The sequence below is a fragment of the Solea senegalensis genome, linkage group LG8 (assembly GCF_019176455.1).
Source record: "Solea senegalensis isolate Sse05_10M linkage group LG8, IFAPA_SoseM_1, whole genome shotgun sequence".
Lineage (NCBI taxonomy): Eukaryota > Metazoa > Chordata > Actinopteri > Pleuronectiformes > Soleidae > Solea > Solea senegalensis.
In genome coordinates, this window is record NC_058028.1 from 18,030,845 (window position 1) to 18,043,076 (window position 12,232).

A 12,232-nucleotide genomic window follows, 5' to 3' on the forward strand; every position below is an offset into this window, starting at 1 on the left:
ATGTGCGTTACAACTGAACATTACTTGACATAACTAGTGCAACAGTAAATAACATCCATTCAAGTTAAACATCATTGTAAGTATGCTCCAGGATTTAGCATTATTGTATATATAGGTCAATGACTGATATTGTAGATGTCATTCTTTTTTAATAATAAAGATTAAGAACAGGTCAGTGGCATAACTCATTTATTATCGAATAAAAATTGGACATGAACACGTGCAGACTAAAAACCAGTGTTACAAATTGACAACCCTAAAATGTTCTGAAATGAAGTCTGCACCCCTGCTGTAAAAAAACCAAAAACTAAGAAAAAAAAACCCAAAAACATAACCAGTTTGCTTTTTTGAAACTGTACAACACAGCTTGAGCAACATGCATCTGTCCATAAAGGAAAACAAAAGCAAATTAAACACAAAATTGCCTGCCAGTCACATATTGTGCAAACATATTGATCTTTCCTGAATGCTTTCTGCTTTTATTTTACATTTTTTTTTTCATTCACTCTTTCCACTGTGAAATTCACTTTTATAAATCAAAGCGTTCACATTTAGTCAGTGGATATGAATCCATCTTTACACTGTAAATAAGTTTCCTTTTACCCCCCCAAGTCAATACCTTTACATGTAAAACCAAAGACATAAGGGTAAGCTAGAGGGATGGTAGAGGTGTGTGGAGGAGGGCATGATGGGAAGAAATAAAAACCTACAGGTCCCGGACTGATCGTCTCGCTGCATCAACGCCTCCCCGTCAACCACTGATCAAAAACTGGGTGAAGAAGAAAATAAAGGCTCAACACATGTAAATGTATAAACAGCACTCATCACGCTGGTTGTTACTGCTGTCACCTGGATTCCTCTGATGCAAACCTTCACCAATTATCAGCTACAGATAATTGGTGAAGGTTTCCACAGTCTGCACACCACTGCTGTGGAGACAAGAGTCAGAGACAAATGTTCCATCACCAAAAGGTTTGTACATGCAGCAGCAATTCAAAAGTGTTTACATTTACTGGATCCAATGTCAAGATTAATTTAACTTTTCCATCATGACAAAAACTTGTGGTCCTACAATTGTTATTTAACTTGAGACAACAGATCATGGCTGAAGAAAATTCCTGTAAATCATGGTTTAATGGTCAGTTAAAGGATGCGCGTGAGGAACCCAGTCAACCAACTATGACAGCTGTTAAGTACACAAAATTAAATCAAACTCGGCATGTTCTCTGACAGATGTGCAGCATTTAGCTTTGACAGTTGTTGGTCACTTAGCCCCATGACATATCAGCATCATCTGATAGGCTGCAAATATTAGCTTTACTTTTTTCACTCGGAACATGACAAATTTGATTTTGTTTTGAGTATAATGAAAACATGTCAGTATCCATCAGTCCTGGAGCTAGTCTGTTGGGAGTGAATATATATATACACATGTGTCTCAGCGCCGATGACGACCGTGTCCTGAGTGTCCACTACTGCTGTGGTGTTTGCTCTTGTGGCTGCGCTCCCGCTCTCTGTCTCGGTCATAAGAGTGAGACCTCTCCCTTCTGTCGCCTCGATGCCCCCCTCGCTCGTGTTTGTGTTTCTTTGTAGCCAGGTCAAAGGAGCCGCGGTCTCTGTCTCGTTCCCTCTCCCTGTCCCGGTCCCTGTCTGCTTTTACCGGAGTGCGGGACCGTGAACGAGAACGAGAGGAGCGCTTCCTCTTGTGGCCAGATCCTCCACCTCCGCTGTTGCTATGGCGTCCACTGGACTTGGAGTCGCTATTGCTGTGGTGGCTCGTCTTGGACTTCAGGTGAGGGAGAGATGGCGAGGGCGGGTGCCTCCTAGGCGAAGGGCTACGACTGTGGGAGCGAGAACGTGAGCGAGAGCTATAGGTCCCGGAGCGACTGCGTCTGCTATTGTAACTGTGGAAACGGAAAAGAATAACATTAGGAATACATTCAACTAATTTAATTATACTACATGTTCAGATAGGGAGTGTGATGCTATGAAAAAACTACGTAAACTAAGTGATCTTACTGTCTGCGAGGTGATCGAGATCTAGATCGGGAACGCGTTCTTGAACGGGATCGACTTCCACTCCTGCTGCTCCTCCCAATCTTCACTTCTTTCCTTAACCTTATGAAGTATAAAGAAAGTTAACTGAATTAATGAAAGACAGGAATTTACTATCCTTCACTCAGAAAATTTATTTTTATCAGAAGTACAGCAAAAAGACCAACAGCTGAAATGTTCTCAAAACAAAATGCCTGTATTCTTACCCATTATGGGGGCTCTTGTTGACCTGTGTCCGGTTATCTGGCTCCTTCTTCACTGGCTTGAGTGTCTGCGCATTGGGGGACTTCTCATCTACCTTGACCACACTTGGAGAACAGGGCTTGGAAGCAGGAGAGAAACCTCCCAGCGTAGACAGTGCAGGGGTACCATCAGGATTCAAGCCTTTAGCCTTCAGCTTAGCTTCGGCCAAAAACACCTTCCTCCGCTCCACCTCCTTCTCCAGCTGTTCATAGTTGGGCTGGAGAAAAATAATCACAATGTCAGTTCACATAAAATGTTCAGGTTTTATTCTAACAACACCTGCTATCTTTCTGGTTCCCGGAGGGCCACACACCTGTGCTGCTCAACATTTCCTTACAAGTGTAACACCACTTAAAAGGGGAAATAAACAGACTTTCCAACAGTATTATATATTGCCAACAATATCAGTACAACAAAGAAATAATTAATCAAAGTGTGCCAAGTTTGTATAATTTGTATCTTGGAGTTGCTCAGCTCACAACAAATTCAGAATATCTGGCTTTGAGAACCTAAACAAATAAAGAGAAAGTACCTTCTTCCTGGTGTAAAGTTTCAATGTGGTAATGCAGATCTCCTTAATCTCCTCTTCAGTGACGCCAAACAGCAGGTACCAATGAGGTCTGGATGGCAGGGGTATCTGGGGGAGAAAGGACAGATGAAACATTGCAACACTGGGACATACTACACAGCAAATCAATGATAGTTTAAATCTGTGGTATCTTTGACAAGAAAAATCAAATCAGTTTAATGTCCTCTCACCTGCAGAGCTCGGGCAGCGAGGTATATGCACGCACAGGCAATAGTCTCAGCTTGGAATCTCACAAACACATTCGTCCTCAGGCTATCATTCATGTAGTTCCTATAAAGGCAGAAAGAAGACAAGAACCAAAACATAGTATTTTCTCCACACGAAACGACCTTCCTCCACACACACACTTTCAAGTTACTACTGCAGAAAAATTGTCTAATATTTGGATATTTATCTTATCTTTCTCAGTGCGTTTAAGTAAATTATTTCGTTTGTAATTGCAGATTACAAAAACAGCTGATTATTGCATGTACAAATGAGTAACATCAACAGGTCAATGACATGCTGACAATATAGTATCTGTGGACTTCAGCTTTCAAGGCAGAGACAAGCTTTAGACCCAATACCTATAATAACATCAGCTGCACATTTGAGATTTCATTTTCCTGTTGTGAAACACACATTTAATTAAGTTTAACTTTGTCCATTTTTCTCTGGGGCATCCATGTGACATGGTACCATTATGTCACTGGTAAAACATGAAGACACTGAACACCTGCCAAGACCATTTCACCACACAATGACCCTGGAGTTACTATATTTGGACTAATGATGATCAAGACAATGACATATGCCTTGTAAAGGTGGGGACATGCAGCACACAGATGAACAGCCATCAAAAATGCAGGGGCCACTTTTAGATTGTTAGACCTCAGGTAACATGGAAGGACAGAATACATGGCAGGAAGCAAGACAGACAGGGTTTGTGATTCAGTTCCATGGTGATGTCATCAAATGATGTAAAACTGGTCAACTATTCAGCACATATAGTGTATGGACCACAAAGATTGTGACCTTCATAGTGACTGAGAGGTTCGAGCAAAAACCAAAACTTCCCACTTCCCAAGTTTCCATCCATTCAAGAGTTGCAACTGACCACCACAGGATCACCGATTCTACTAGCCCATAACTCAATTCCATTCCATGTGGCATTGAAGGACTTATCTACAGGATATGAAATGGCAAACTATGCCTCGCTACTGAGTCTGCACACAACAAACAGATGTCAGTAGGTTGACCAGTACAAATGATAATTGGGATTAGCCACTGGGAGAGTTAGAGGAGATACAATGGCCAGGATGTCAATCAGGCAAACGGAATGGTGGGTGTGAGCATCTATGTCCTTGGAAAACATAGAAGTCAAAAAGACAAAAAAAATGTGACAAACATTATGATTAAAATTCCAGATAAACTAACTCCTAACTGTTTAGACTCAGGGACTATAAAAAACCCAACTACAACCAGGCAAAAAGGGACATGAATAGTGATAACAAAGCAGTGCAACTTCCTTTCTACAGGTGACACTTCTCCATTTCCATACACTGTATGTGTACACAATGAGCAATTATAATTGAGAAGAACCCTGCTCTATCCTGCTCGTCAGACCTGCTATTAAGCAGACGGGTTTGCCAAGTTTACTTAAGAAAACATGAGGCCGTTGAATTCTGACTGCTGCATGGATGAGACCGATCCTTGGAGGCAAAACCAGAGAACTGGATCAGCCTGTAAGACAGACACATGTCTTGACACCATGTCAGTTGGGGACAGGACATAGTATACTACTGTTAACATTACAAAAAAAGAGGCAGGTTAACTCGTAAAAAAAAGTTAGTCTGTTCTGGCAATGTTTACTTCATTGCTTGATGCAATGAAACGAGAAAAAAAAAATCTAATTATTAGCTATCTGGCAAAATAAGAATTACAGATGAAACCTATGTAGCAAGACCAAAAAATACAAATCCTTCTGGACACCCAAGAGAAAACAAGATGATGTAGGCTGTTGGGAAAGGCCCGCCTGCCCCCTTCAGTGAATCTCGGCATTGGGATTGGCTGTCTGGAGAGGGGCAGTCAGCCAAAAGGGGGAGCTTCTTGAGGTCATGTGGTTGGAGGAGGCAGAGTTCAGAGGTTCTTTATGTGACTTACCAGCATGGACTACCCTTTAATCAAAGAGTAGAGAGAAAGGACAAAGTTAAACCAAGTTCCCTGGGCACTGCAAATCAATCAGACTTACAGCAAAGCCATGTAAAGACAGGCAAGAGTGATTCACAGGTAACAGTAACAGGTTTGTAAATATAACAACTTGTACTATCAGAGAAAAAAACAAGAGGTGGAAGGGTTAAAATGGAGTGAGGGAATGTCTCAGTCAGACCTGGGCAAAATGGATGTCGAATGGTTTTAAGTTTGTGCTTAATAACATGCAGGGCACTTGAATATCACTTATCTGACATATGTTGTTTCCACATATAGGTCTGTCTCGAGTTCCAGGCAGATAAACCAAGTGCTCTTCAATTCAACTTTTGAAACTCATTCAACTTCATCTTTAGCCCAGGTCTGGTGGCACTTCTTGCAGACATGACACAGGTTGCTGCTGTGAGGAATGGTCAGTGATGAACTAAAAAGGAACTTACCAGGCCGTCTGGACAAGTGTCTGATTCCGTTCACATTCCAGGACTTGGAGGTACATGACGATAATCTAGAATTACAAAATAATCGTGGATTTACCAAAAAAGAGCCCAAATTGCTCTGATGGGTAACTGGTTACTGTATGTCTACCTTAGCTCACCTTATGTGGATGCTTGACGTGCACACAGAAGCCCAGCTCCTTCAGGATGCGTCGCTCCCCTTTGATCACTTGGTTTTTGGTATTTATGTAGTTCTGATCAAGTATCAGTGGATTTGGAGTCCTAGTTTATAAAAGGAATCAAAACAAAATAATGGCTCCCCCCTTCAAAATGAGGGTAAAATAAAGGAAAGAAAGAAAGTGCCCTTCTGATATCAAGTTCTCTTTTGCTTTTTTCCCCTTTCAACCAACTTAAAGCAACAGGTTTAATTGTTTGCATGCCTGACAGTTTGCAGGGGTTTGTGGACTCCTGTGGTTCCTGATAAAACTTGTGGGATCTTTAAGACAGTCCTCAACCTCCACCACCCAATGACACGGCTTTGACAGAAATATCAACAGAAAACATCTATCTCAAGGTGCAGCAACAGTCTTTAAACCTGACTAAAGTCAAACAAAATGCACAACTATGAGTGATCACATGCCACTCTATATAATAGATAGCATACATGTTTACAATATTCAATTCAATAAACAACTGACAACATACTCTCTCATGCAGCGGTATATATACTTTTTATCAAATAAGTAGTTTTCTTTGTAGAAGGACTACACATTAGCTCACAATTGAGATAAATCTGTGATGGCCTACACCATGGTATGCTGATTACATAAAGCACATTATTCAAAATGTGCAAAAGATAAACATACAGATTACAAAAGTGCTGTTTAGAGATGTGGACTTATGAACCACCAGCCAACTACATAAGGGACTATGGAACACAAAATTCCAGCCAACGTCCCTCTACTACTTTCTATATGACTGAACAGTGATTCAGCACTTTACCTTCCCTGAGACAACAACGATCATCTTCAGTGTTTCAGTATCCCCAGTAACATCATCACACTAAAAAACCATGAGCATGGGGAAATATACTACACCTTAAGGAATTGGCCATTGCATGTCCATATCTAAATTTGAAGACATCTTAAATCTCTTTTATAACTACAAACATATGAAGCCAAGCTACTGAAGCTGCGGTACATGCACTGACACTAGTCTAATTCATAATCCAGATGTGCAACTTTAGTTAAACTCTATTAACTTTAATGGACAAAGTGATATTTCAATGAAAGCCATGGGTAACATTTGGTGAATGAGGTTTTGCTAATGTAGCACAAACAAAATGCAGGTGAGGATCAGCCATAAGAGAACTACATTACCCAATGGCCCGCAGATTGACGGACAGATACCCAAAGCTTAAGAATGAACCACAGAAGTCCTCAATGCGCCCCGGGGGCCAAGGATTTTCGGCCAACCTGTCATCCCCGATCCCAGTGCCCCGCGGTGGCTCAGACCACGGGTGTCTCCCACAGGAGGGGGTGGGGTGTGTCTGGGGGAGGAGTGTGACCCCCTTGCATCATGGTTGTCATGCCGACTGCTTCATCTTACGTACCATTCCACATCACCCAGGCTTTGGTAAATGTAGCTGGTCGCTGTTAGTTGGTTGCAAGGGAAAAAAGAATGCAAGTTAATGCCAAGGTCTATAGTACCAGCATGAACAAATTTCTAAAAAGACAAAGGCACGTGAAAGTAATCCAGCTGTGCCTTGTCTTGTAATGCACTCCATTAATTTTAACAATGAATGCTGATTTTCAGTGTAATGTCAAACTCAGATGTCATATGTAGACAATTACACGTTTGAAACTACTACTGAAGTGGAAACTGAAAAGTTTAAAATGGTTTAGAGTACATGGATAAACAGAAGGGCACTTTCACAGAGCAGAAAAAAACAACATCCAATAAACAGCATTGGGTACAAAAATTAAACCAAATACAATTCAAGAAATCCACTGTGAAAAGAACACAATACAGTATTTCCAAAATGAGAACTGGATTCAATATCCACACTTACTTTTTGACTCTCATCTGTCTCAGATGGTGGAAAACATTGATGACATCTCGTATTCGCCGGGGCGCTTCTTCAATCTTGGAGGCCAAGTTGATACAAGCCATAGCAACAATCTGTTGGGGTAAAAATAAGTTAAGAGGAACAGTTAAAAAAAAATTGATTGAGTCAAGTAAAATCGCATCAGCAGTGCGGGTATTAAGTGTTTCCTTTTAGTTTCAGCTGGACACAACTATAAGTCAATATATTTTCAACATTAAGTAGACAACATATGTTTAAGTTTAGTTGTACATGCTTATGTACAGTTACATATTACGTTATGACTATGCCGTTTTACATTATTTTTCAACATAAACAGATATTTTAATTAATATTGTGATATTGACCTGACAGCAGTAATGTTTAATTATTGTCATTACCACATGTAATTTAAGAACGTTACAAAACAGGCAGTTTAACTGATACTCTACATTAGTGTTCAGACACCCACCCACCCACCAACCGATTGACTTTCAGACATTAGAAGTTTTCCCACTAGTGATCCAGTAACAACTCGTTTTATTCATCGTTTATTCAGAATGCCTCATCGTTGACCGTAAGATGTTGGGAAACTCTCGCGCGACGTCTCGACAATATGGCTGCCCCAAACGCAACCACGACGACAACCTATGCTAACATTACATAGCAAAATGCTGCCTCATACCATTACAATACCGATGACGAACTTACCTCAAAGCTGTGTTTGACGAAGGACTTGGAGTAGAAAAAACGATGGAAGAGCACCTGACCAGTTCCCATCGCCACCTGCGGGGGAAACGAAACATCCTGTTTATCCTATGCTTTGTGTAAAATAGCTCAACCTTGCACAATAGATCGCCGCCATTTTAACTCCACCACGCCAACGTCTAACAGCTAACGTTATTAGCCGCTAACAACCAGGCCATGGCGTGCTTCGGTGCCAAATGTGTACTAATAACGATGTACTATGAATGAAATTTAACCGTATTCCGATACGGAAACACCAGAAGTATTTTACCTGTGGTAACCGGAGAAGAATGCCCGCCGACTGGATCAGCTCACATCCGAGTATGCGAAGGTCGGTCTCCGTGTTCAAATCTAGGCCGTCGAGCATTGACGGCGTCGGCGAAAGCCTTTCCTCCGGTATGAGAGAGTTGTCGATTGTAAGATACACCTCTGAGTACACTTTGTCACCAATAAGAATGCCATCGTTGTTTGTGGATGCGGTGGAAGATACAGAGAGGGGACCTGCGGCCATATTCACCCCGAAAATACAGCTCGGATAGCAGCTCTCAGCCTGTTGCCTCGATAGAACGACGGAGGAGCGGCAGGGTGACTGACAAACTGAGTGACGTCACGGCGACGCTGAAAACCGATTCATGTGCACATCCGCGGGAGTAAATAGTCGAACAGTTTGGTATCGCTGAACAAAATTAACATATCTTTATTTTTACTCACAAACTATATTAGAATTTTGAGAGTTTCACTCTTATTTTTCATTGCTGCTGGTATGCATTTAATGTAAGACTTATATTCCGGTCAGGGTACCAAAGTATAATCCGTATGTCTGACAAATCATATTTCCGTTGAGTTACAGTTGGTGATGATTTACCTCATCTGTTTTCACGTAGCACTTAAATGTTAAATGGCAGTTGGCAATCGTAATGTTGCATTAGTTAATTCTTGAAACTTGACTACTTTAAACATATTTATGTACATATATGTATGGTCGCATATTAAACTGTCCTATTTTGTGTGGCCTTTTATCTCCCTTGGTTGGCTGTTTTTTAAACGACAATTGGCATTTAATTTTACATGATTTAACCATTTTACATACACGTGTATTATTATTTTTATTGCATTGTATTATTCCGTTTACATTTATTTTTCTCCCCTCCCCCCCCCACTTCGTATTTCTCTCAATTCAGTCTCTAAATTTCTTGTCAAAGTGCGTCAACCGGTTAAATGAAAATTTGCACAAACGTTGTTTTCAGTGTGTTCCACTTCTTCAACTGTGTTTCATGGCAGTTGATGTCTGTAATGTCGCATTACTGCCTCCCTGTGGTCTCGGCTGGTCTTGATTTAAAAGTCCAGACTCCGAGAACAACAACTTGAAAACACAAACCTTTCCAGTACAAAAACAGATAGTATATAACAATCGAATTTGAAATTTGTAGTTATCGTGGTAATTATTATGTTCCCACCGACACCCGGTATAGAATGAGGAAATGACTCAACACCAACGCTTTCTGTGACGTATTTTACTGGAAAGTCCGGACTTGTCACCACTACCTCTGGAACATATCCATCCGCCAATTAAACAGACCATGAAAGTAAGAAAGAAGTTTCTCAGCCGCAACGTTACAGATTATAATTAAGCAATTATTGTTTGCACGCTCTTTTCACGCACAGTGCAGTGAGGTCAGTGATATATAGTGATTGTAATGTTCCAATCAAACATTCAGAGAAGATACATCGATCAAAGAAACAAAGGCAGGCCGGCACAGTTTAGGAGAAATTATAAACTTAATTTTAAATACAATTTATATTGTAGCACAAAGGTGCGGCTCCACATGAACAGTAAGTACACAACAGTTTGTTCATTAACTCACTCTCCTATGAGGTTTTTGTTTGTTTTATGGCCGGAGACCTTGCAGTAACTACATACAGACAGAAGAGGGAAACAGAGACCCAGCAGAGTGGATTCCCTGGATCAACAGAGACAGTGCACTAAATCCACACCAATGACCCAATGCTGCTGTTAAAAAGTTAACATAGTTAATTGTTAAAAGTTAAAATAGTTGATTGCACCCTTTCCACAAAGGAATTTGTGTGTGTTTGTTGAATGATGTTAATATTTCTATATACAGGACACTGCTGTAGCACATCTGCTTCATGGTTGGTTGTGTTGTGTGTTCAGAAATGCTCTTCTGCAAATCTTCTTTGATTTCTTGAGTTACTGTAGTAATACAAACTCCAAAGTCACTATACTCTGTTTGACCTTCAGCAGGTCATCTTGACCATGTCAATATGCCTTATTGCATATTGAGTCCCTGTCATGTGATTAGCTGATTAGATATTTGTGTTAACAAGCATTTGAACAGGTGTATAAAGTGGACAAGGAGTGTATATAAACAGTAAGGTTCACATCCAGATAAAAAAACAGACACAGAAAGTATAGAAAAAAATCTGTACCATTTCAAACTATAGGAGGCCTGTATCTATAAGCTTGAGGTCATCTCTTGATAAACTCCAATTTTAAGACCTAATACCAGCAATCTCCAGTCTGTTGGCTTAAGACACCCATTAAGGAAGCAGTTTCTTAAAAAAAACCCTAGACTGTTTACTATGCTGGTGGTAAAAATCTAACATTTAAATCCAATTAAAAGTACAATAATGATATTGTGATTTATTTTGTGACTCATACAATACAGTGAAGTTGTCACGTTTATTTTGCTGTGTGCAGTGTTCATGTGGACAACAGGGTAAACAAGCGGATAATTCTCACTCACACAGGGAGGAAATGGGGAAGTCAGAGGGAGACAATTTAGCAATTTATTGCCCCAGGCCCCACTCACAGTAAAATCTTCCCAGAGTTGGTTCTTTGCTAAGGTTAACTCTACTTGCATGAGTGCTTTTGTGTGTCTGAAGCTTAGAGAAAATACTTCATGACCACATTTACACTTTAGATGACATTAGTATGGCTTCCGGTTCTACTGGTCAAAAATAACATGGTTCCTTACATGTAAGGAACCATGTTATTTTTGACCAGAATGTGTCATTTGACTCACACATAAAACAAATTTCCAGAACAGCCGTCTTCCACCTGCAGAACATTACGAAAATTAGAAACATTTTGTCCTGAAAGGACGCCGAAAAACTAGCTCATGCTTTTGTTACATCTCTATTGGATTACTGCAACTCGTTACTATCAGGATGTTCCAATAAGTCTTTTAAAACCCCACACTGCTGCTGCAGCACGAGTTTGGACAGGAACTGGAAAGACAGACAATATCCCTCCAGTGTTAGCTAAGTATCACTGGAAGCGGCTCTCATCCATACAGAGCTCCCGAATTTAACAGTGAAACTCGCCACGTTGTCTCTAGCTCCTTATGGTTGTTGTGAATCCACAAGCGATAAAGTATCACACAGCTCAGAGTGTCCACACACACACTTTTTCCCGAGCGGAGTCTGGCCACTGGCAACTACGTGATGTCATTCAGAGAATCTCAACGCTGATTGGCCATCATGTCAGCGATGCTATGGGCGCGATTTTGTCGCATGGCTGACAGTGCCTTGAGATAATGTATGTTTTGATTTGGCCCTATACAAATAAAACTGAATTGAATTAAAAGCAATAACTGTAATTATACAAACACAACATGGAGCCCTACTGTCATAAGCTTTTTTGAAAGCCTATGTGGCATGTGAGACACACACACAGAGAGACATTTTAGTTTTAATAATCGGTGCAGACTGAGGTTTCATTGTCCTTGTCATTCGCCAACACCTACAACAGCACCTTTGGCCCCTGCACTTACGCAATTACCACGACGATGACAAGAATGCTGGGCATTCTTTCTTCAGTTGCCTGGGTGACGCAAATTATAGGGTGTGGGAGGGCTCACGGGACGGCAGAAT

General features: G+C 40.7%; 1 protein-coding gene across 3 annotated transcripts; it reads right to left on the reverse strand.

Annotated features, from left to right (window-relative positions):
* Window positions 1-172: 172 nt before the first annotated feature.
* Window positions 173-8,947, reverse strand: ccnl1a (cyclin L1a). 3 transcript variants are annotated; one of them, XM_044031854.1, is made up of 10 exons: window positions 8,610-8,940; window positions 8,303-8,377; window positions 7,580-7,689; window positions 5,670-5,790; window positions 5,515-5,579; window positions 3,058-3,157; window positions 2,831-2,935; window positions 2,262-2,515; window positions 2,020-2,118; window positions 173-1,904 (listed from the first exon to the last, which is right to left on the reverse strand). In XM_044031854.1, exons 1-10 carry the CDS (start codon window positions 8,847-8,849, stop codon window positions 1,439-1,441), a joined length of 1,635 nt encoding a protein of 544 aa, XP_043887789.1. In that variant the 5' UTR covers window positions 8,850-8,940; the 3' UTR covers window positions 173-1,438. The 3 variants fall into 3 exon arrangements, with proteins under 3 accessions (XP_043887789.1, XP_043887791.1, XP_043887790.1); XM_044031856.1 differs by lacking the exons at window positions 173-1,904; window positions 2,020-2,118; window positions 2,262-2,515; window positions 2,831-2,935 and adding an exon at window positions 5,030-5,043 and having other exon boundaries at window positions 3,089-3,157; window positions 8,610-8,947; XM_044031855.1 differs by lacking the exons at window positions 173-1,904; window positions 2,020-2,118; window positions 2,262-2,515; window positions 2,831-2,935; window positions 3,058-3,157 and adding an exon at window positions 3,274-5,043 and having other exon boundaries at window positions 8,610-8,947.
* Between the last annotated feature and the right edge of the window lie 3,285 nt (window positions 8,948-12,232).